The sequence below is a fragment of the Protopterus annectens genome, chromosome 2.part1 (genome assembly GCF_019279795.1).
Source record: "Protopterus annectens isolate FY-2018-M chromosome 2.part1, PAN1.0, whole genome shotgun sequence".
Lineage (NCBI taxonomy): Eukaryota > Metazoa > Chordata > Ceratodontiformes > Protopteridae > Protopterus > Protopterus annectens.
In genome coordinates, this window is record NC_056729.1 from 1111764817 (window position 1) to 1111789816 (window position 25000).

A 25000-nucleotide genomic window follows, 5' to 3' on the forward strand; every position below is an offset into this window, starting at 1 on the left:
TGTGGGGGTGTGAGGGGGCTTGCCCCCACACCTGCAAAAACATTGGACAAGTATTTTTTTGATTATGTGTATTAATATATAGATTTGTTTCTGTATTTTGAGCAGTGTCCATTCAAATCCTCCTGTGACTTCCAGACATTTGCATTAGCTGATTCGTTGTTTAAAACATTCGACTTTAATATTCATAGATGTGAATTTGTGATGTTTTCGTCTTGTTTCGATGTTATGGTATTTCGATCTACTGAAATAGATCCATATATATATATCTATATATATATATATCTATCTATATATATATATATATATATATATATATATATATATATATATATATATATATATATATATATATATATGTATATGTATGTGTATGTGTGTGTGTGTATATGTATATACATACAGACACCTGTGGGTGTAGGGCCGCTGGTGTTGAATGATCAGCTACATCGACAACCAGAATGACATTAAAACGTCAAAACAAATTCTGACGCATTCTGTGCATGCTCATAGATTACCCCTATGTAGAGTATACCAAATGCAAGTGTTTTTGCAGCCCACTGCCCCGCTAATTAATATATTCTATCTCTGAGCTCACACAATCCCAGGTTAAGGGAATAGTCCCCCTACCCGGAGATTGTCAGTCTTGCACACCTATCAACCATCTGTCTGTATTGACCAAATAGTGTTGGCCAAACAAATGTCGTCATAGTTGGTCATTTGGCTAACTGCCTGCAACCCATATATATCTGCATACACACTCACACGCACAAACATGTGCACACATGCATATATATTACATATAAACACACAAACATGCACACACACATATATACAGTGGATATAAAAAGTTTACACACCCCTGTTAAAATGCCAGTTTTTTGTGATATAAAAAATTGTGACAAGAATAAATAATTTCAAAAGTTTTCCCACCTTTAATGTGATGTATAACCTGTACAATTCAGTTGAAAAAAAAATAAATTTGTTAGGGGAAAATATATAAAAAATAAAAAACATACATTAAGCTGGTTGCATAAGTGTGCACACCCTTTAAACTAATACTTTGTTGAAGCACCTTCTGATTTAATTACAACATTCAGTCTTATTGGGTAGGTGCCTATTAGCATGGCACATCTTGACTTGGCAATATTTGCCCACTTTTCCTTGCAAAAGTGCTCTAAATCTGTCAGATAGCGAGGGCATCTCTTGTGCACAGCCCTCTTCAGGTCACCCCACAGATTTTCTATTGGATTTAGGTCTGGGCTCTGGCTGGGCCATTCCGAAACTTTAATTTTTTTCTGGTGAATCAATTGTTTTGTTGATTTGGATGTATGCTTGGGGCCATTGTCCTGTTGAAAGGTGAAATTCATCTTCATCTTCAGCTTCCTAGCAGACACCTGAAGGTATTAGGCCAAAAATGACTGGTATTTGGAACTGTTCATAATTCCCTCCAACTTGACTAAAGTTCCAGCTGAAGAAAAGCAACCCTAAAGCATGATACTGCCACCACTATGCTTCACTGTGGGGATGGTGTTCTTTTGGTGATGAGAAGTGTTGTTTTTGCGCCAAATGTACCTTTTGGAATTGTGACCAAAAAGTTCAACCTTGGTTTCAGCAGACCATAACACATTTTCCCATATGCTTTTGGGAGACTTGATGTATTGTTTTGCAAATTTTAGCCTGGCTTGGATGTTTTTCTGTGTAAGAAAAGGCTTCCATCTTGCAACCCTACCCCATAGCCCGGACATATGGAGAATACGGGAGATTGTTGTTACATGTAGTACACAACCATTACTTGCCAGAAATTCCTGCTGCTCCTTCAGTGTTGCTGTAGGTCTCTTGGCAGCCTCCCTGACCAGTTTTCGTCTTGCCTTTTCATTGATTTTGAAGGGACGTCCAGTTTTTTGCAACGTCGCTGTTGTCCCATATTTTCTCCACTTTTTGATGACTGTCTTTACTGTGTGCCATGGTATATCCAGTGCTGTGGACATTTTTTGTACCCTTCTCCTGACTGATACCTTTCAACAATGAGATCCCTTTGATGCTTTGTAAGCTGTCTGCGAACCATGGGTTTTGCTGTAGCAGGCAACTGAGTAAATGTCAGGAAAATCCTACTAGGACAGCTGAACTTTATTTGGGGTTAGAGTCTCTTTAATTGATGGCAGGTGTGTACCCAAGAAGACTGAATGCTGTAATTAAATCAAAAGGTGCTTCAACAAAGTATTAGTTTAAGGGTATGCACACTTGTGCAACCAGCTTATTGTACGTTTTTTATTTTTTATATTTTTCCCCTAACAGATTTGTTTGTTTTTCAATTGAATTGTATACGTTATAGGTCACATTAAAGGTGGGAAAAGTTTTGAAATGATTTATTGTGGTATTTTTTTATAGCACAAAAACCTGGCATTTTAACGGGGGTTTTGTAAATTTTTATATCCACTGTATATAAATATATTTTATATATGCATATATTTATACACATACATGTGTGCACTTTTATCTATTTATAAATATTTGTGTGTGTGTGTGTGTGTGTGTGTGTGTGTGTGTGTGTGTGTGTGTGTGTGTGTGTGTGTGTGTGTGTGCATTATATTCACATACTAGAGTTATCACAATCACAGTACTGCTGCACTGTATGTATTGTGCAAGTTTTTTCATATGCATTACATATATTGAATAGTCATCTCCCCAGTAAAACACGTAACTGTAAAGGCATGCCTTTTTAAGTACTTCCTGGCAGTCATGTGCTATAAAAATCAGCTGAACAGGTCAGCCTATATGTGTATTGTCCTGCAAACAGTGCACACCCCTGTTGTGCAAGTTAAGGCTATCATAGTTTGTAAATATGGATCTCATGCAGAGGAAAAAAAACGGACAGTTACTGTTGTGCAGTTTGACTAAGATTCTTGGCTTGATATGAATTGAATGTTCTTGATGTGAAGGCCATAAAAATGAGGTCAGTGTTGACTGACTACTCTAAGATGGTAGGTGTAATATACTGCCTGGTGAAAGTCAAATATCAGTTAGTTCTAGAACTTCAAAATAAATTATTTCTCTGCAAGACTGATTCAAAAGGAACTTTAACAGCATGATGCAGAAGTATAATACATTTTCTTTATGTTGAGGTGAGCAGTTAATCCAAAAACAATGCTCCTCAACATTTAACTTTGATGTGAGATACTGGGCTAGAACACATCTGTTGAGAGGATGTATATGAAATGGCTTTACTACAAATTTATAATGTTTATTGATGTGATTTCTTTATCTAAACAACATAAGTAGAAGAGCTTTAAGCTAAGGTTAGTATTCTAGTTTGTAAGGGTGGGTATTGTCTGATGTTTCCCCTTGACAGTTCAGTGAGAGTAAACTGCAAAAGAAAACTATTTTAGACATGTATGGCTTACACAAAATGCAGGATCCCTAAACTTCTCTCCTTTTTTTTCTATTTCTAGACCCCAGGCAGGCACAGTCGTCCCCTCCATGGTCATATGACCAATCCTACTCACCTTATTTGAGCCAGATGACGTCACCATCTATTCATTCCACAACCCCCCTGTCCTCTTCCCGCGCCACAGGGCTTCCTGCCATCGCCGATGTGCCCAGACGCCTGTCAGGTAAAACACTTTCTCCTTGGCACTGCAGTTTATTTAAAAGTAGATTGTGCATTTTTAAATGAATGCACAGATTGCGTATGTAAGACAAACACACACATATATGAATGCACACTAATGAATCATGGAAGGGTTATGGTATTTGCAAGGATGTACACAGAGGCTGAGGTGATTCACTTGGTAAGCAATACAGCATGCTGACAGCAGCAATACTACCTTAACTAAAGATATGCCATTTATAATTGGAGAAGGAAACCACCAGCTTGGTTGACAATAAACATCTGTGTAGGATTCAGGAAAGAAAGATTGGTCATTCATTGACAGGTCTTTTGACTGTGACCTGTTTTACCAGCAACTAACTGTGAAACTTGACTGACTAGTTGGTAAACAAACAAATGGGAAAATTTCTTCCACTGTGACATGTGTTTATTTATATTTGCATTTTATCCATACATTTTTGAACGAACTTTTGCTGAGTTTTACTTGGGAGTTTTTATCAGATGTAGGCAGTACTGGAAGGTGGTGGTAGACTGTGGAAGTTCACTGTAAAACTGCAGAGTTTTGAGTAGAATGTCAGTTTCAGGTTTGAATCACAGTGAAACACATTTGAGGTAAGTTTGGCCTCCCAGGCCAAGGACAACTACAAAGAATTCTTTAGCTACGTCCGCAACCTCAAAGGCAATACACAATTGTGTACAGAGCTCACTTTAAATGGAGCCACCTATACTGAGCCAGAAGATATTGCAAACCTCCTGGCTGATAAATTCAACTCCAACTTTACCCCTCTCGCCCTCTTAACCTTCCCTCATTTAATACCACCGAATATAACTCCCCGTACTATCACTAGGGAACAGGTCCTTAATGCTCTCGCTAAGACCAAGAACACTGCATCTGTGGGCCCAGACAGTATCCCAGGATGCCTTCTAAATGTCATGGCCTCTGGAATTACTATTTAACTGTAGCCTCCAAACAGGCTTCGTGCCACATAAATGAAGAAAGGCAACAGTCATCCCTCTGCATAAAGGTGGGGTATCTACAGACCCTGAAAACTACAGACCCCTAAGTCTCACTAGTCTTGTATGTAAAGCCATGGAAAGAATCATCATGGAGATGATCAACAGAGATATAGTAAACCTCCAGACACTGGACCCAACGCAGTTTGGTTTTGTAAAGGGCAGATCTTGCCTACTCAACCTGGTGGACTTCTTTGAGAAGGTCACCAAAGCAATGCATGAGGGCAAAATTGTTCACACTGCCTACCTTGAGCTGGCCAAGGCATTTGACACAATACTCCACTCGGGCATTGTTGACAACTCAAGAGGTTGGGTACAAACCCGTATGTCACCCGGTGGATAACCAACTGGCTCACAGACAGGACCCAGGAAGTTAAAATTGGAGAGACCACCTCTACAAAGAGGCCAGTCACAAGTGGAGTCTTTCAGGGATCAGTCCTTGGACAGCTCCTTTATGGCATTTACTTCTCAGAAGTCAAGGCCAATGTCAGTGGTCTCTGGCTGACTAAATTTTCAGATGATTACAAATTAGGAGCTGTCACTGAATCTCAGACTGACACAAATGTTCTTCAGGAGGGGCTGACACAGACAAACAACGGGTATCAGAGTCATGGACTAAAACTAAATGTCAAGAAATGCATAATAGTATCCTTTGGGAAGTCATCCATCCCTGGTAACTATTATATTGACAACACACCCCTTAGAGTTGACCCAGTAGTCAGGGACTTAGGGACACACATAGATAGTAATCTAGCCTTTGATCATTACGTGTCTACAGTGGTGAGGAAATTATTCTATGTTGCACAACGTATAAACAAAGGTATGAGATCTAAGTTCAAGAAAGTCATTGTTCCACTGTATTCGGCATTCATCAGACCTATCATTGAATACAATGATCCCTTTAGTATGTACCTAACCAGGCATATCCAACAACTGGAACATCCACAGAGGTTCCTCACTAAAAGAATACAGGGAGTAAGTAATATGTCCTATGCAGACTGCCTCAAGGCCCTGTCCCTGTATTCTGTCTCCTACAGGCTTTTGAGGGGAGATCTATGCCTGGCATACAGGGCATTGTCAGACCCCACTCTGATGGACCTCCTGCATATCCACAAAACAAGCAGTACCAGAATTACCCATTCTAAAGACTTAAACCTTGCCTGTGATATAAATAGGACCTGCTGGAGAGAGAGGTATGCATCCCAGAGACTGCCCTCTCTATGGAACTGGCTCCCCATTCATATGAAGAAGATTTCCTCCCTAATCTAATTCAAGTGCAACTTGGACAATTGGATATGAAACCAGAAATTCATCCTTGTTTTGCCACCTATGTCTCTGATGCAAACAGGTAACCTGTAAACGTTTCATCTCCCAGGCCCATCCTCACACTTATCAAGGGTATCTGAACTCGTTATAGATTTGGGATACATGGCTAGGCTTAAAAAGGCTCTTGTGGTCATTAGCCTAGTAAATACCTATGAACCTATGTTGCAAAGGAGGAAGTTTCAGGGCAAAGAATAGGGTATGAAACCCATTATGGATGTGCAAAAAGAACAAGGTGTTTAGGTCGAGAGTTCATTGTGCTCAGGGGCCCCTTAAAGTTAGAAATGGGAGGAGCAGTAGTACTGAGCAATTTGTTCAGCAAATAACAGATGTAGTTTTAAATACCACCATCCAGTCTCATCTGCTTATTAGCTGATTTGTAGCAGAATTAACAATGAAAATCCACTGCACACAGCAGTAGCCAAGCGTAATGATACTATTTGATAATCACTTCTTGCCAGCACTACTTTATATCAAGTTCATAGTAACCATTGAACATAAAAATGTAATACCATAATCATTAAAGTAATGTTAAATAAGTGAAAGCTGGGTACCCTTTATTAAATGGTCTTATATCAACTCCACTTCTGTAGAATCTGATGGTTCCTTATCCAGCAGATACTAGAGGCAGCAAATGGGCCTGTATCAAGCTGTGCTAGTATTAGTCCGTGGAACTAGATGTGTTACTGTTGGATCTCTGAATTTGTTAGTGAGTCATTTTGAAATGGAATCCATGCCCTTTGTTGTAACAGGCGTAAACATGAGTGCAAACAGAACTATTCCAATGTAAAACAGAATAAAACAAAAAAAGCCAGCCAGTTAGTTCTTCTTCTTTCCGCTTTTCCCGGTTAGGGGACTCTGGTCCGCTAATGATTGGCAGTAGATTTTTTAACGGGTGCTGAGGTGCCAGCTCAACACCCAACCTTCAACGAAGGCACGCCCATTCATTCTATGCATGTCTTTCGAACGCCACTCGACCGCGGGGAGGACATGCAGACTCCACACAGAAGGCGCTCCAGCCGAGAATCGAACGGGAGAAGTAACCAAACAAATTATTTAATATTTCTTTAATGTCTTGGCCAAAAGCCTTCAAGGAGTAGAATGTTAAAAAATCACCTGCCATATATATTCACACTGACTGAGTAGTTAATCCATTAATTAAACAATCATATAAAAAAATCTCCAATTACACTCCATGTTTAACCCCTTTGGAACCAAAGTACTAAATTTCAAAATATACACAGATTCTTTATATAACAGCATATTTTTTATACAGACACTGCCATATTGACCAGCATCAAACTTTTTTAAGATTGTACTCTGTAGGCCTACAACTTCTATCCTATGGAATTTATTAAAATATTCAGCTATAGAACTTTCCTTTTTTACATTACTAGTACCCCTTATATGTTTTAACAATCTAACCTTAAATGGTCTCTTACTTTCTCCCACATAAAATTTATTACAGGGCCATTTTAGGGTATATATATATATATAATGCCCTTTGCATCACATCCATATAAGCTTTACAGCCTAAATCTAAGGCCATTAAGTTTTGGGAAGCTCCTAACTACATGTTTATAACCTTTACACTTCCCACAGGGTACAATTCCATATTGTGTCATAATTGCCAGGATGGTGACTGAGGGAATAGTGAATTTTCCACAGACTAAAATGTCCTTAATACTTTTTCCTTTCTTGTAAGACATCATGAGGACTCGACTAACCCACTTGGAAAAGTCTCTCAAAGATGTCAAGTAACCCCAATAAAACTTCACCAACTTTATTAACTTGAAACTAAAAACACTATATGTAGTAACAAAATATATTTTGTCTATATTCATATGTATTATTTCTGTGTCTTGCATCAACAACCTCTCATTTTTCTGACCACTCTTCATACATTCCCCCCAAAACATATCCCAGCACTTATCCAATACTTCTCTATTATAACCTCTATTCATAAACATCTTACATGTGCTTTCTATTTCTATTTTAAATTCAACATCATTATTACAAAGTCTTTGTACTCTTAGAAACTCCCCATATGGTAAAGCCTGTAGAGTATGGAGTGCATGGCAACTTTGTCCCTGTAAATACTGAATTCTATTTTTAAATTTCCTATGTACTGATGTTCTAATACTCTTCCCATCACTTACATCTACTACCACGTCAACCCATCAAATTGTAAATTAAATCTGTTCTGTTGTAATTCAGATACAAATTCCGTTCTTCATCCTCTTCATAGCTATCCTTACTTCCTCCTTGCTAATCCACTGCACTTCATGATTCACTATCCGCACATCATCCAACCTTTTCTCCCTCTCATTCTCTTCATTCATCAGCCCCTCAAAGTACTCTTTCCATCTGCTCAACACATTCTCCGCGCTTGTGAGCATGTTTCCCTCATTATCCTTTATCACAGTTACCTGCTGCACATCTTTACTAGCTCGGTCCCTCTGTCTAGCCAATCAGTACTCTAATAATCTGTCATATTCTCTCAGGGCTTCCATATATACTGAAAACTCAACTTTGCAGTAAACTTCCTCATCTGTCAAATGTTTGTAGCACATATCTAAATATTGTAAATAATGCATTACAACTAACCTATTTCCCTTATCTGCAGGTTTAAATATTAGTTCCCTTTTTGTGCCTAAAGACTGTAATGCTTTCCATTCATTTTTGGTCAAATTATAAGTAACATTAATTTGTCTAATAAACTGAGAAAATTCTTTTTCAACTGCAAAGTTTAACATTGTAGAGAAATGTTGCACCCCTTCATGCAGAAAAGGCGGTATAAAAGTACTTTTGTATTCAATATGACTAGTGTCTAAAAGATAATAAGCATTAGGTTCCATATCAGAATCACTACTCATACTATCACTACTATCATGTATATTAGTACATTTATTATCCTGAAAAATACACTTAAAAAGTTTTTTAAATGCAGTTTCCTAACGAGCTTAAAAATATCACACTTAATTTCATATAAATGCGGTAAAACAGTGGGTATAAAATTTAGACCACAATTTAAAACTGCATATTCATCATCAGATAAAGTCTTTCCTGATAAATTAATAATATATGAATTGCAGCCATCCAACTTTTAAAAGGTAATTCTTCACCATTTATCTCTTTTATGATGCTGTTGTGTCTGGTAATCTCTCTGAACCGTTGCCGTCAGTTCATGCATCCATTTTCTTCCCTGGAAACCTCCTCATTGATCATTGTGGACACTCCGAAATGTACGGTAAAATTGTTCTGTCTGTTGTGCCATAGGGAGCAGGGGATAATCATTATTCCCATCATTTTTCCACTCCACAGAAGTGTCTTGACCCTCTGACGCTGAAAATGAGCTTATGCCAATTAACAGTTCCTTCTTCCTATTCAAACCTCACATGAATGTGGGGTCTTTTCCAGTTGTTTCTAGCTAAAAAGGCTCTTCCATTCTCATAGTCGTTGAGGTCTTTCATCAGTTTAACCTTTTTTCTTTCAACAATATCTGATTCAAAGGCTCTCAACTTTGCATTTATATCTGACAAAAAAACTGTCCAAACAAGCTGAACCCGAATAGGAAGACAAAGTAGAACAGGTTTGAGCTATCTGTTCTTTCAATTTCTATTGTTTTAACCTGTCCCTCTCAAGTAGTGTAATGACCCACTCAATGGAACAAATGTGAGCTGCTGTAACTCACTGTTGATGAAACTTGTTTATCTTCTTCATTATTTAAATTGAACTGTGAAGAAGGATTTCTGTATGCTCTTAAACCTCTCAGGGTGATATCCAGTTCAATATATCTCTGGAGACTCTGTGCATTGAAAAATACAGAAGTCTCCTTCCATACTAACTTTTGCAGTTGTTCAAACAGTACCTTGTTCTCCGATGATAATGAGGAAGTAAATCTTCAACCAACAGCACCAAAAGGATTATCACAGTGCTTGCTTCTGTCTTCCTCCCATTTTTCCCAGAACCTGGATATCCCTTCTTCTCTCTTAAAAGCAACATTCACATTCTCCTGAGGGGCTGTACGTTCTCCAGATTGAACTAAAAAACTGTCTAGAGAACATTGTGTATTATCCGTTCCAGTTTCCCCCACAAAATATGAGTACACCTCAGTTATGTGGTTTGAAGACAATGGTATCAGTTTGAAGAGCAGCAGATTGTTTTAGGAACCAGATTGCAGAATGACAGGTGGAGGAAAAACTTGATGAAGCGCACTGAAAACAAAGCACTGCTCTTAATACGTTTCATACTTGTTGCACAACATATGTTCTCCTGTGCATCCTCTATTGCGTACCCGATTACATCTCTGCCAGGTGTTTGGAAGTTTTTTTTTCTTTTTAACCAAAACTGTAACAAACATTAGTATTGGACTGAGCTCACTCAATTATATCCTGAGGATTTGGTAGCTAAGCAAGTTGCCTAGTGTATTTGAACACACTAGGATTTTGCTTTATTTCATGTTTAAAAGGAGATTTTCTTTCCTTTCAAAAAGAATCACAGAGAAACTGTTCATTTTAAATAGCTTAGAGTTGTGCTTTTTTCATGTTTGAGAAAGAGATTTTCTTTACTATCACAGAACATCACAGACTCAATGTGATCTTAATACCCAATGGGTACTGCTGAAAATATGGTCCTAGTACCACATGTGTACTGTTGAAAATAGTATAGGTTTCTTTTTTAGTTAACAATTTCATTTATACTATTTATTATATTATTATAATGTATTTATTCATTACCTCGTTAACAGGAAAAAAGGAAATAAAATTTTCTTTGAGGAAAATATTATGGGCTCCTTGGTTGAACCGTTTCAGATGCTCTTAGATACTAACTCTGTTGCTGTACTCTTAGCTGAACTTTAAATGGTTTTGCCAACAGTGATGTTGAGGTAAGCTACACAGAGGCTAGATGGGGAAGAAATATATTTCAAAGTTAAAGGATCAAATTACTAGTCATCCTAAGCTTAGGTTAGAGTGCACACTTTTCTCTTAATGGTGGAAACCTGAATGTCAGTTTACTGCAGAAATTATATTTGAAAATGGTCTTTGCTCTTTTCTCCCAGCACTTGGTAAAATGATCCATCTGAAATAAAGAAGCACTTCAAGAAAGTTAAAAGATGTTCAGTAAACACACTGTCTTACTGGCATTCGGGTTGTCATGCCCTACTAGCCTTTCCCTGGCAGTCTGTCAGAACGTCAGACTCCTTCCTCTGCATGGTCTGTGATTGTGAAGAACCAATCAATTGCATGAGTAGGATAGTCCTGCACAACAACAAAGAGCAGCTCTTCAGTTTTTTCTAGTGCCACTGGAAAAGAAGGATCTCTGAAAAGGCTAATTTATTTTGGCTTTTTTGTTCTCCATAGCTCAGATAACGTACCCTTTAGGCTATTTTATTCCTTCCTCTGCCTTTTCTATTTCTGGTTATAGCAGGTAGAATGTGTGTGTATGCATACATCTTTGCAGTACTTCATGTCCTGTTGTTACTAAAAGATTTTCCTGTTTGGGGTAAGCTGAATTTTATTTTCTCAAGGTTTTATAACCCTTTATAATTGTTATATTGCTCTGACATCTGCAAGGAGAGTTTCTGAACTGCAAACTTTCATGCTGGGGCACCCTTATCTTGTTTTACACAAGGATAGAGTTGAGTTGCGCACTAATCCTTTCTTGCCAAAAGTGGATTCAGAGTTTACTCTTAATCGGTCCATATGTCTTCCTGTGTTTGTTCTTGAACCTAAGACTGAGGGAAAGATGATTCTTCATATCGTAGATGTGCATCTGCAGCTCAGGTACTACCTTGACGGAATAAAGCCCTTTAGGAAGACTGAAAGGCTTTTTATCTTCTTCAGAGGAGCAAAGACAGGTCAATCTGTCTGTAAGCAAACCATTGTTCATTGGTTGTCCTCTGGTATTGTATTTCTTTACACCTATCATGGCAAAGTAAAGGGACATTCCACTAGGGCCTTTTCCTCTTTTCTAGCATTTTGGAAACAGGAGGACTCCAGAAGAATTCTTGAGGCAGCAGCTTGGTCCTCTGTCTATACATTCATGAAGCACTACAAACTGGATGTTTTTCCTAGATCCAGAGCAGGCTTTGCTAGGACCATTCTTCAGGACTCCTGGACCCTTATCCAGGTTGGGTAAGCTTTGGGAATCATGTGAATACAAGTAAGGCAATGTGTTTGTTGAACATAGTATAGTTGTGTCAGTCCCACTTACCTGTAACAGTATAGGTTTGTAGAACACACTGCCTTACTGGCAGTACCCTTCCACCCCCCACCTTCCCTGTTTTTTGTTGATAGTTGCTGCTGTTATTTTGTTTAGCAGCGTTTGCTGAGTGGGTGTGTTGACTTTGGTGTGGATCAGTAGGTGTTCGCAAAGTTTGTGTCTTTCATCTGTTCTTCCTTTTGGGGCCTAGGATAAAAACTGAAGGGCTGCTGTTTGTCGCTATGAAGGGATATCCTGCTGTCACAGCTGATTGGTTCTTCACTTCCACAGACATGCAGAAAAGGAGTCTGAAATTCTGAGAGACTGCTAGAAAGTTTTCTGACTGACTTGACTGAAAGACCAGTTTTTTGCTTACATAGCAGCCCCTACACCTCATTCAATCTACAGAACTAATGGTTACATACTTAATTATAAGACTTCTAAAAGCTTTGCAGGCAAATATCTGCAAGATTTCTTTAAAATGATTCATTTGGTTTTAACTCCACCCAAGCCACCAAGCACCTTCTTAACACTTCGACAGACAACGTACTTCTAGTATTTAGTTGTATCTGTGCTAAGTTCCATCATTTTCATTACATTTAGAAGCCTACTGTCTGGAAGGACTGTACACGTTTGTTATTCAGACAGTGCAAATGTTCTGTGTTTTTATATGTTTGATATTTTAGAAAATTTCACAAATACATATCTAGTTAGCCACTTTAACAAGAATGTTTGCTCATTTAGTGAATCATTTGTTAACAATTTAAGTGTATTAATTCAGTCAGACCCTTTTCGGATCTGATCCCAGATAGAAGTAGCATAGGCTGCATCTGCATAGATAATTTACAGCAGACTTTCCTCTTAAGCAATATGTCTTTCAAATGTAGAAAGAAAGTTTAAGCACCAAGAGGAAATCTGCATAGATGTTGGGAGAATATATAAATGCCACACATCCAATAACTGGAGATTTGTACTTAACTCCTCTTCTATGACTCAGCTACACTCACCACTCTGCCTTCTGTTTATATAAATTGTTTAGAAACCAGGAACATGAGGGAAATTATGGCTTTTTATCCTAAATATTTGTTTTAAACAAGGAAATTAATATTATTACACTGATATTTGAAGTGAAATTGTTAATACCATAATTTAATACTAGTTTCTACAGATGTAGCCTCAGGTCAGTTACATTCTCCACAAAATGTAAATGCAGTTATGCTGTTTTCCTTTAAGTATGCATTGTCATTATGAGGCTGTATCTTGATTTGGCTATTTTGTGAGGGTTTTCATGAGTGGTGTTTCATACTAACACATGCCAGAATTCCTACACTTTTTAGTTACCAATTGCAGCACCACCCATCCACAGCAACCTGCCTTGAGATACCTTTGTATAATGGGCATATGGCTTAGGTAAGAAGAAACACTGACATGGCTCTGCTTCAACTAAGACCGTGTGCAAAGTTGCAGTGATGGAGCTACACTGAGTGCTGACAGTGGTATCACTCTACATTTAGGAGTGCACTTTTGCTGTTAGACTGACTTTTTTCTCCTCAACACACATGGAATTGGTAAATAATGCTTGTTAGATGCACTTGCATTTCCAGTTACAGCTTGTAACTAAAGGGTTGTATTCTTAATGGTGAACATTTGACACATGCCATTGACATACTGATATATTCTGTAATGTCTCAGCAAGATGACACCACAGCGTAATACAGAGGTAATAGAGAAGAGGTGCAGTATAGGTCTCATTACAGAGGTAATAGAGAGAAGAGGTGCAGCATAGGTCTCATTACAGAAGTAATAGACAGAGAAGAGGTGCAGTATAGGTCTCACTACAGAGGTAATAGAGAGAGAAGAGGTGCAGTATAGGTCTCATTACAGCGGTAATAGAGAGAGAAGAGGTGCAGTATAGGTCTCACTACAGAGGTAACAGAGAGAGAAGAGGTGCAGTATAGGTCTCACTACAGAGGTAATAGAGAGAGAAGATGTGCAGTATAGGTCTCACTACAGAGGTAATAGAGAGAGAAGAGGTGCAGTATAGGTCTCACTACAGAGGTAATAGAGAGAGAAGAGGTGCAGTATAGATCTCACTACAGAGGTAACCGAGAGAGAAGAGGTGCAGTATAGGTCTCACTACAGAGGTAACGGAGTGAGAAGAGGTGCAGTATAGGTCTCACTACAGAGGTAACGGAGAGAGAAGAGGTGCAGTATAGGTCTCACTACAGAGGTAACGGAGAGAGAAGAGGTGCAGTATAGGTCTCACTACAGAGGTAACGGAGAGAGAAGAGGTGCAGTATAGGTCTCACTACAGAGGTAACAAATAGAGAAGAGGTGCAGTATAGGCCTCTCTACAGAGGTAATAGAGAAAGACGAGGTGCAGTATAGGTCTCACTACAGAGGTAATAGAGAGAGAGAAGAGGTACAGTATAGGTCTCACTACAGAGGTAACGGAGAGAGAAGAGGTGCAGTATAGGTCTCACTACAGAGGTAACGGAGAGAAGAGGTGCAGTATAGGTCTCACTACAAAGGTAACAAATAGAGAAGAGGTGCAGTATAGGCCTCACTACAGAGGTAATAGAGAGAGACGAGATGCAGTATAGGTCTCACTACAGAGGTAATAGAGAGAGAAGAGGTACAGTATAGGTCTCACTACAGAGGTAATAGACAGAGAAGAGGTGCAGTATAGGTCTCATTACAGCGGTAATAGAGAGAGAAGAGGTACAGTATAGGTCTCACTACAGAGGTAACAGAGAGAGAAGAGGTGCAGTATAGGTCTCACTACAGAGGTAACGGAGAGAGAAGAGGTGCAGTATAGGTCTCACTACAGAGGTAACAAATAGAGAAGAGGTGCAGTATAGGCCTCACTACAGAGGTAATAGAGAGAGACAAAGTGCAGTATAGGTCTCATTACAGCGGTAATAGAGAGAGAAGAGGTACAGTATAGGTCTCACTACAGAGGTAACAGAGAAAAGAAGAGGTGCGGTATAGGTCTCACTACAGAGGTAATAGAGAGAGAAGAGGTACAGTATAGGTCTCACTACAGAGGTAACAGAGAGAGAAGAGGTACAGTATAGATCTCACTACAGAGGTAATAGAGAGAGAAGAGGTACAGTATAGATCTCACTACAGAGGTAATAGAGAGAGAGAAGAGGTACAGTATAGGCCTCACTACAAAGGTAACAAATAGAGAAGTGGTGCAGTATAGGCCTCACGACAGAGGTAATAGAGAGAGACGAGGTGCAGTATAGGTCTCACTACAGAGGTAATGGAGAGAGAAGAGGTACAGTATAGGTCTCCTTACAGAGGTAACGGAGAGAGAAGAGGTACAGTATAGGTCTCCTTACAGAGGTAACGGAGAGAGAAGAGGTACAGTATAGGTCTCACTACAGAGGTAACAGAGAGAGAAGAGGTACAGTATAGGCCTCACTACAGAGGTAACGGAGAGAGAAGAGGTGCAGTATAGGTCTCACTACTGAGGTAACGGAGAGAGAAGAGCAGTATAAGGTCTCTGGAGCTGGATTTGGAGTCAGCTACTTTATAGTGTGGGTTCTATCAGTAAGCCATTTAGCAACCCATTGGGTGACATAGGGATTAATGCCCAACTTAGTGTTTATCTATGATTCCAGAGTGGGGATGGTGTCAAAGGCCTTGGCAAGGTCTAGATAGGCTGTGTGGACCACCTTACCTTGTCCATGGCTCTGGAGACTGATTCAAAGAAGTTAATCAGGTTCAGGAGACAAGATCGCCCTTCACAAACCCAAACTGGGTGGGGTCCAGTGTTTGAAGGTTGCCAATGTCTTTGTTTATAAGTTCCATGATAATACGCCCATGGCCTTGCAGATAAGGCTTGTCAGACTGATGGGACGGTAGTTTCCGGGATCCAAGGTGGATCCCCTTGTGGATTGGGATAACTGTAGCTCTGCGCCACTCAGTGGGCACGGTAAACCTGAGGTGAGGCTATGATTAAACATGACACTTAGGTGAGGTGCCAGTTCATATTGTAGTTCATGTAGTACACAGCCCGGATGTCATCTGTCCCATGGATGCTGTATTCTGGCTTTAGAGAGTGCGTTAAACCTGTGTGGTCATTATTACTGGAATATGGCAATCTTCCGTATTGAGATGGGCCATTTAGGGGTGAGAGGGGTGAAGTTGGCACTGAATCGATCTGCCAGGATATTGGCAATATCCTTGGATCAGTATATTTAATGCCATTCTGTTTTAGCTCAGAGCAGATCTGGAGCATTGCCATTTAGATTTTGACATGTTATAGAATGCTTTGTGGTTGTCTTTGGAATCTTTGGCAATTTTATTTTCGTAACTAGCTTTGGAGGATTTTATGAGGCATCTCAGTTTCTTACTGAGGCTAGTAAGGGAGTTTTTGCATCCTGATTTTCCTCTTTCTGCAAAAAGTTTCCTTTGTTGTAAAGTTTGTTTATGGCAGGGGACCACCAGATTGGCTTCCTTGTTTTGGATGAGAGCATTTTGGTTCTATTTGGGATGGCACGATTCATGCATGAGTGGATGTGCTCAGACAGTGCCTTAGTGTAGATTCAGCAGTTTCAGTTCCCTGCCTGCATGGGTGCCATGAAGTTTGTCACTCTGACTTGAGTAGCATGAAGCTGGCTTTGGAGAAGTTTTTATGGTGGTTTCTTTACTGGGGGTGGGGGTGGGATGTGGATGTTAAGGGTGATTAGCTTATGGTCAGACCTGACTAACGAGGGGTGACCATAGGTATGGAGCATTGATTTCCCATGTTGGTAATGACCATCTCAGGTCTAGGATATTGGAGCCCCTGGTAGGACTATGGATTAGTTGATCCAGGGCTGGAATTTATGAATTCCAAGAACCGCTAGAAAGGTGTTGGGACATGAGTAGTTTTCCCAGTTAATGGCAGGGTAGTTAAAATCACCCAGTATTAGGGTGTTTGGTTCTATCTTAATATTTTCCAGTATGTTTAGAAAGGTGTAGTGAGAATCTTGGGGTATGGTGGGGGATCTGTAGCAAGCTACAATTTGGATTGCAGTCTTACCTAGTTCCATCATTTTCATTACATTTAGAAGCCTGCTGTCTGGAAGGACTGTACACGTTTGTTATTCAGACAGTGCAAATGTTCTGTGTTTTTATATGTTTGATATTTTAGAAAATTTTACAAATACATATCTAGTTAACCACTTTAACAAGAATGTTTGCTCATTTAGTGAATCATTTGTTAACAATTTAAGTGTATTAATTCAGTCAGACCCTTTTCAGATCTGATCTGAATCGTAGCATAGGCTGCATCTGCGTAGATAATTTACAGCAGACTTTCCTCTTAAGCAATATGTCTTTCAAATGTAGAAAGAAAGTTTAAGCACCAAGAGGAAATCTGCATAGATGTTGGGAGAATATATAACTGCCACACATCCAATAACTGAAGATTTGTACTTAACTCCTCTTCTATGACTCAGCTACACTCACCACTCTGCCTTCTGTTTATATAAATTGTTTAGAAACCAGGAACATAAGGGAAATTATGGCTTTTTATCCTAAATATTTGTTTTAAACAAGGAAATTAATATTATTACACTGATATTTGAAGTGAAATTGTTAATACCATAATTTAATACTAGTTTCTACAGATGCAGCCCTCAGGTCAGTTACATTCTCCACAAAATGTAAATGCAGTTATGCTGTTTTCCTTTAAGTATGCATTGTCATTATGAGGCTGTATCTTGATTTGGCTATTTTGTGAGGGTTTTCATGAGTGGTGTTTCATACTAACAGATGCCAGAATTCCCACACTTTTTAGTTACCAATTGCAGCACCACCCATCCACAGCAACCTGCCTTGAGATACCTTTGTATAATGGGCATATGGCTTAGGTAAGAAGAAACACTGACATGGCTCTGCTTCAACTAAGACCGTGTGCAAAGTTGCAGTGATGGAGCTACACTGAGTGCTGACAGTGGTATCACTCTCGCATTTAGGAGTGCACTTTTGCTGTTAGACTGACTTTTTTCTCCTCAACACACATGGAATTGGTAAATAATGCTTGTTAGATGCACTTGCATTTCCAGTTACAGCTTGTAACTAAAGGGTTGTATTCTTAATGGTGAACATTTGACACATGCCATTGACATACTGATATATTCTGTAATGTCTCAGCAAGACGACTGTCTACAAAGGTAATAGAGAGAGAAGAGGTGCAGTATAGGTCTCATTACAGAGGTAATAGAGAGAAGAGGTGCAGTATAGGTCTCATTACAGAGGTAATAGACAGAGAAGAGGTGCAGTATAGGTCTCATTACAGCGGTAATAGACAGAGAAGAGGTGCAGTATAGGTCTCATTACAGCGGTAATAGAGAGAGAAGAGGTGCAGTATAGGTCTCACTACAGAGGTAACAGAGAGAGAAGAGGTGCAGTATAGGTCTCACTACAGAGGTAATAGACAGAGAAGAGGTGCAGTATAGGTCTCACTACAGAGGTAATAGAGAGATAAGAGGTGCAGTATAGGTCTCATTACAGAGGTAATAGACAGAGAAGAGGTGCAGTATAGGTCTCACTACAGAGGTAATAGAGAGAGAAGATGTGCAGTATAGGTCTCACTACAGAGGTAATAGAGAGAGAAGAGGTGCAGTATAGGTCTCACTACAGAGGTAATAGAGAGAGAAGAGGTGCAGTATAGGTCTCACTACAGAGGTAACAAAGAGAGAAGAGGTGCAGTATAGATCTCACTACAGAGGTAACCGAGAGAGAAGAGGTGCAGTATAGATCTCACTACAGATGTAACAGAGAGAGAAGAGGTGCAGTATAGGTCTCACTACAGAGGTAACAGAGAGAGAAGAGGTGCAGTATAGGTCTCACTACAGAGGTAACAGAGAGAGAAGAGGTGCAGTATAGGTCTCACTACAGAGGTAACGGAGAGAGAAGAGGTGCAGTATAGGTCTCACTACAAAGGTAACAAATAGAGAAGAGGTGCAGTATAGGCCTCACTACAGAGGTAATAGAGAGAGACGAGGTGCAGTATAGGTCTCACTACAGAGGTAATAGAGAGAGAAGAGGTACAGTATAGGTCTCACTACAGAGGTAATAGAGAGAGAAGAGGTACAGTATAGGTCTCATGTTATTATTGTGATGGAGCACGAAAATCAAGGGCTGCCAATTCATTGCTTTATCCATTGAAATTGATATCAGGAAACTAATATTTGTCTGAACTGGTGTAAGTCAGTCTTGCAGAATATACAAAATTTGAATCACTTTCTGTTGTGAATCAGGAGGTAAAAAAGGGGTTCAGAGACTGAAAAATTATGGTATAGTTGTGGGTGATAACAACAAAATGAAAGTAGTGCACTGATGGAGTATGCATGGTACCACTAACTATGGTGCTTCTATAGCATAGTGGTAGAAAGTCAGTGTTAAACCTGAGCTGATACATTGCAGCAATGTTTCCATTTCTGCTATCTCGGTAGAATTTCAGGGCACACAACTACTCTGTTTATTTGTATGAGGGTTTCATCTTCTTCCCTGCCTATATTTTCCCTGTGTGCCATAGAGCACCAAATCCATGGAGTCACACAGGCAGTGCCAGCGTGTACCATCTCTTAGACTGCTTTGTTTCTTCTACACTGCGGTAGTGCTTCATCTGTCTTTGTATTGCTGTTAGGATGTGGCAGTCTAAATTGCAATAGTGTAAATGACTGGAATCATTAAATAATCAAATGCATTTTGCACAATGGAGATGGCATGCATAGGGCAGTGGGTTTAGAATAATTTGCTGATGAACACAGGAAGAGTTAGTGTTTTAAATTGAGATTTCCTTTAGAAACATCCCATTTCTGTGAGAATAAAAATGAAAGGCAAAACTAAACAACTGGGTGAAAGGTCCCCAGTCCCTTACTTAGCATAACTTACTCTGAGGTTGCACAGACTTTTTTTTTCAATAATTTTTATTTTCATTTTTTAATTTATATAAATCACATCATTTCCATTCTTACAGCATGACCATCAGTGAGTGTTATACATTGTAGTCAATATAGTAACATGTAGGTCATACAATATCTATTTACACTATATACAAAGATGCTTTCTCAGTTAGTTCCGTTGTTCTGAAAACAGCACATACAATAATGATTTCAAGAACATAGTTTGACTGTGTGATCGTGTGTATATTTCTAGATTCCTTTGTACCTTGTTACTATGTAGTATGTATGATGTTTTATGCTAATATGATGTTAAAGGTTTGTTCCTAAATTTCTCGGGCTTTCATATTTTTGTTCCTTTTATCCATTACTATTTTATGGGCTGAAAGATGTTTTATAGCTATTTTTTTTAATCCCTCCCTAAAGATATTTGTAGGGTCTAACCATTTGAGAGCTATGTATAGCTTCATTAGTAAGAACATTTTTGCAGTTGTATCTTGAGAGAATTCCAGAGTTTATACACACGTTTTCAACTAAAAAATATATGCATTAGGTCTGCTACCTGGTCCTTACAGTGTGGGCAGTATGGTGATTTGGATGCATTGAATTTGTGGAGTATTGCGGGTGTGCAATATGCATTTATTATTTATCATGAGCTGTGTGTATGACAGTTTTTTAAGGGGTATACTTTTCAGTGTTAGATTGATTGCATGACTTATTTGCTGGTCATCTGTGGATGGTTTTAATTTTCTCCAGTATGAGGTTGCACAGACTTGTTAATTTTCACTTTAATGGGCCCTTGCTGAAGTGGATTTCAATGAATTGTCTGACGACCCACAAGAAAGTAGCCACAGTTTCTTGGCATGTCTAATGGGAAGAGGGGTAAATGTGAGTTCAGTTTTATTTCATAATGCTAGACATTATTCCACAGCTGCTTGGCAGTTTGCAGACTTGCATAAGAAATTAATCATAAACCATGTAATTGGTTTCAGTCCATTCTGACTTCCTGCAGTCAGGGCAAAACTTGCAGGCTGCTGTAGACGTATAGTTTCATTACTCAGAAACATGCTTTGTTTTAGTCCACCTGACAGATGAACACTGACAACATTAATCTAGTAGAAAGTTAAATACTTTATTAAACATACAAATAGCAATGACCCATCAGGAGTCCCAGTATGCTGGATATGGTCATGCCTGTATTGATGTCATCAGTGGGATATTCTGCATGAAAACAACTTCCAGTACCACAAGTTCCACAACCTTGTGGTTTGTCTTTCTCTGATGAGGCCCAAGTTGTGTGGAAGTGGTTTGGCAAAAGCTTCCAGTTAAGGTATCTCTTTTGACCCAGGGGTGCTGGAGGACATTTCTAAAAAGTCCACATATGCCATTCATTAAGGATTTCAGGGATATACATTTAGTTGTATTTTTATCACTTCCTGACATAAAGGGCACTGGTTCAGAATGTATTAAATCACTTTTTTATATCTGATTCCAGTTTTATTATTGTGTTTAGGTTTTTAGTAACCACTGAGTTTCTTTGGTCTTGTATAATTTTTTTCTGTTTTAATTCTTTGTCTTCTTTACACTTCTTGTAGTGCAGACCAGCTTGACTTTTAGGGGTATAATCTGTTGTAGAATTTAAAGTGGAATTTTTCCAGCAATTAAACTAACAAACTTAAATGGTGTTGCAAAGGTGTCCAATAATTTATAGTTGTTACTAAGGCTGGTGAATTGATTCAAAAGCCCTTCACATTTGCAGTCCCATAGAAACTTGAAATATGTTTGAAACATTACTTAAAACCCCTGGTAAGAAAAAAGACTGTTATACAAACAGAATGATTCTTTAAAAAAAACTACTGCAGTAACAGCCACAAGCTAGTGCCTGTTGTGTTTCAGTGCTTGCTTGGTATGTAAACCTTTGTCTTAAGCACGTGTAACATTAAAACAGTTACTTCTGCAGCAGGCAGCAGGTCATTTTAAAACCTTTTGCTTCTTCACTTAGGATGTGAGAGTTGGCACATAAAGAAGAATGGAAATTGATTGCCAACACAGGAAGGTATATTACTTCCTGACTCAGCAGCAATTGCTTCTTTTGTTCACATTCCAGGCTTGTTATACAGAGCCAAGACAACTGAGGTCTGTTTTACGTAAAAGTTGCCTTATGTGAAGTCTGGGTAATTAAATGGCCCTCTTTTGCCTTATGTTCTTTGCTACTTGAGAGATGGCATATAAGCTAGCTGTTAGTACCTTCAGCAATAGTTCAGCAGATTAATATTATCCTCATAATTTATTGCCTGTTGTCTAAAGAGCACTACTAGCCAAAATAAACACTTTAATTTTTTTTTTCATGAAACTGCAATTTGAACAATGCTGAATGCTTGAATTAGACTGTTCTATCTTGTCTGGCAATACTTAATGCAGGTTTCATTACTCTACAATCTACAACCTGTGCACTCTGTTGAATGTAAAATTCCAGGTGTTGCAGCCAACCAGGTGTTGCAGTCTATTGGAAAAGTTACTCATCTCTTAAAAGGTTTGCCTAGAATGATGCAGAAAATCAAGATACATTTGCTTATTAAAATAATTTAAAATTTTTTACAGCATACTGTCCTGATTGCTCATCTGGCTTTGTAGCTGTGCAGTATTTGGGGAGCCAGTATTTAATATTAGAAGTTAGGCCCCGTGCTTTTTCTTTCTATGTAGACTGGTTACTAGCAACAAATAGTTCATCCTGTGGGCAGTAACTTTTCTTCAATGAAACCTGCTGAGCTGCAACTTTTGCATTGAGCAAATATTTATGATTTTAAGAAAAAAAGGCTAGCAACTGTTATGCTAGGATAGTTAAAGAAGCTTTCTTAGATTTTTACAGAACTGCTTTTGATGCTTGACTTATGTTGGCTATTCTTTAGACAGTCCAAAGGGAGAACTACTGTCAACACATTAGTAGCAGTAGACATATATAGCATATTGGATGTATGCCCATGTATTGAAAAAAACATACAGAGCGTCAAGTGATCAAGCACAACTGGTTGATTACCAGCTGATTGAAAATTACAAAAAAACGCACAGCTAAACACTTCATTTTGCAAGGGGCAAGTCCCCTTGTACCCCACTACATCCCCTGTTAATTATATGTACCACCCCTGAAATCACACCACAGTGAGGAAAGGGCAAATTCCCTGTTGCTCGATAAACTGATAATGTCGAACAGATTTTTTTTCTGTTTGACAATTTGAATTATTGATGTCTTGTCTGTAATCCATCATATTTGTTTATATGGCTAGTTACAGAATCAGTGTTAAAGTAAACTACTTCTAACAAGGAAAAAATAGTCAACATTTCCACAGCTGACTCTAAATACAAAAAAAAAAAAAAAAAAACAGAATTTTTGCAGGGGTTTTGCACTACCAGGTTACACAACCTTTCTGATCAGGGAAAACTTTCTTATACACAGTTTCACAGTTTAGCGCTATTAATTAGACTTTTTACAATGAAAAACAGGAGCTGTTGAAACTAATTTGACAAGTCTGATGTTTTTTCTGCACAGAGATTGATGGCCATCCAGGCACATGCATATTCCAGCTTCCTAAGTGTAGATGTGGAGGAATATAGTGAAGTGGATTAGTAACTGGGAAGCTAAATGAAAGTGTACTATTCTTTTCTCTTTCAGGATGTGTACAGCGATGTACAGCAGATACAATGTGAAGTACATCTGAAGAAATAGCATTTGAAGAACTAACAGTTTTTTGCTTCTTGCCCCCCCCCACGCGCACACACACACACAGACAGTTATTTGCTCACCTATATCACTCCGGTGTATGCAGTTTGGTTAGTAGTACAGTATTGCATAACTATACCAAAAACAGAACTCTCATCTCTGTAGTCTGCATCATGGTTAGGTGACATCATTTCTGACAAAGTAAATAGGCTCATCAATTACCCAGCTGAACAGTTGCAATTTGTGGCTGTCATCTGCAAACAGAGGGATCTGGGTTTAAATTCTGTAACTATTTAGACAATACAATATTTAAGTAGGAAAATTCATTAGCCCCATATATTTGTCTTTACTATACTTGCTATACTGTTACCTTCTAAGCAACAGCTTCTCAGGAATAAAGCCAATATGTTTGGCACTTGAAAAATTATAATAAAAATTCAATCTTTTTCAAAGTTCCAGTAGTCCATATTTAGAAATATTTTTCCATTGAGCTTTTTTTATATAAATATTCTTTTCTGTTTTGTACTCTGCTCAAGTTTGTCTGCAGCTGCACTACCTATCCTGTTCCTTGCACCGTGTGGGTTCGTTCCTGCCACATGACCCTGCATATCTTATCCATTCCTGTATAGCATGGAAATTCATGTGTTTAGTTTTGATTTCAAGTTAAACTTCCAGATCATCAGGCTAAAGCTGCAGGGAATGTAACACATGAGAGAAAAATTTAATGGTTGGTAGTACACAGTTTAAAAAGAAAGATCTCTTTGTTCTGTATACCACAAGTCGCAAGTTTTACTGGCCATTTGTTTAGCACAAGAACATTTTCTGTTTTTTTTTTTTTTTTTTTGTTATTTTTCAGTTTAATAATGGTAGCCCTAACCAAGATACGTCATGTTTTATGGAGTTCTGTTTTAAGCTGGGTGGTAGCATGGAAAAAGAGTGGTTATTGTTAGACAGTGAAGTGATGACTATACTATACATCGGACTACCATTCTCCTATTGCATCATCAGGTAAACACATGGTAATTGGCTGACTTTTCTTTCTTTTACAGTCTGCAATGTAGAATCTCTTTCTGTGCGGAACATACCATATTTAGTGTCCCCCTTCATATTTTGATAATTAGTATCCCTACTTAATTAATGCTTTTTGTAGACTTCAAACACAGAAGAACAAAGAGTAAAGATTAAAGTACAAGAAAGGCAGTTATCAGGGAGACTTTTATTCAGTTTGTC

The 25000-nt window shown here is 38.6% G+C and overlaps 1 protein-coding gene across 2 annotated transcripts in view; it reads left to right on the forward strand.

Moving 5' to 3' along the window:
• Positions 1 to 25000, forward strand: part of RUNX2 (RUNX family transcription factor 2) — a 433997-nt gene that overhangs the window by 387724 nt on the left and 21273 nt on the right. Inside the window, exon 6 of one of the 2 annotated variants that reach the window (XM_044062655.1) lies at positions 3450 to 3611. The exons of the other annotated variant lie outside the window; for it this stretch is intronic. Coding sequence (XP_043918590.1) covers positions 3450 to 3611 — 162 coding nt within the window. The remainder of the gene's footprint in view (positions 1 to 3449; positions 3612 to 25000) is intronic. 2 annotated transcript variants of the gene reach the window in all.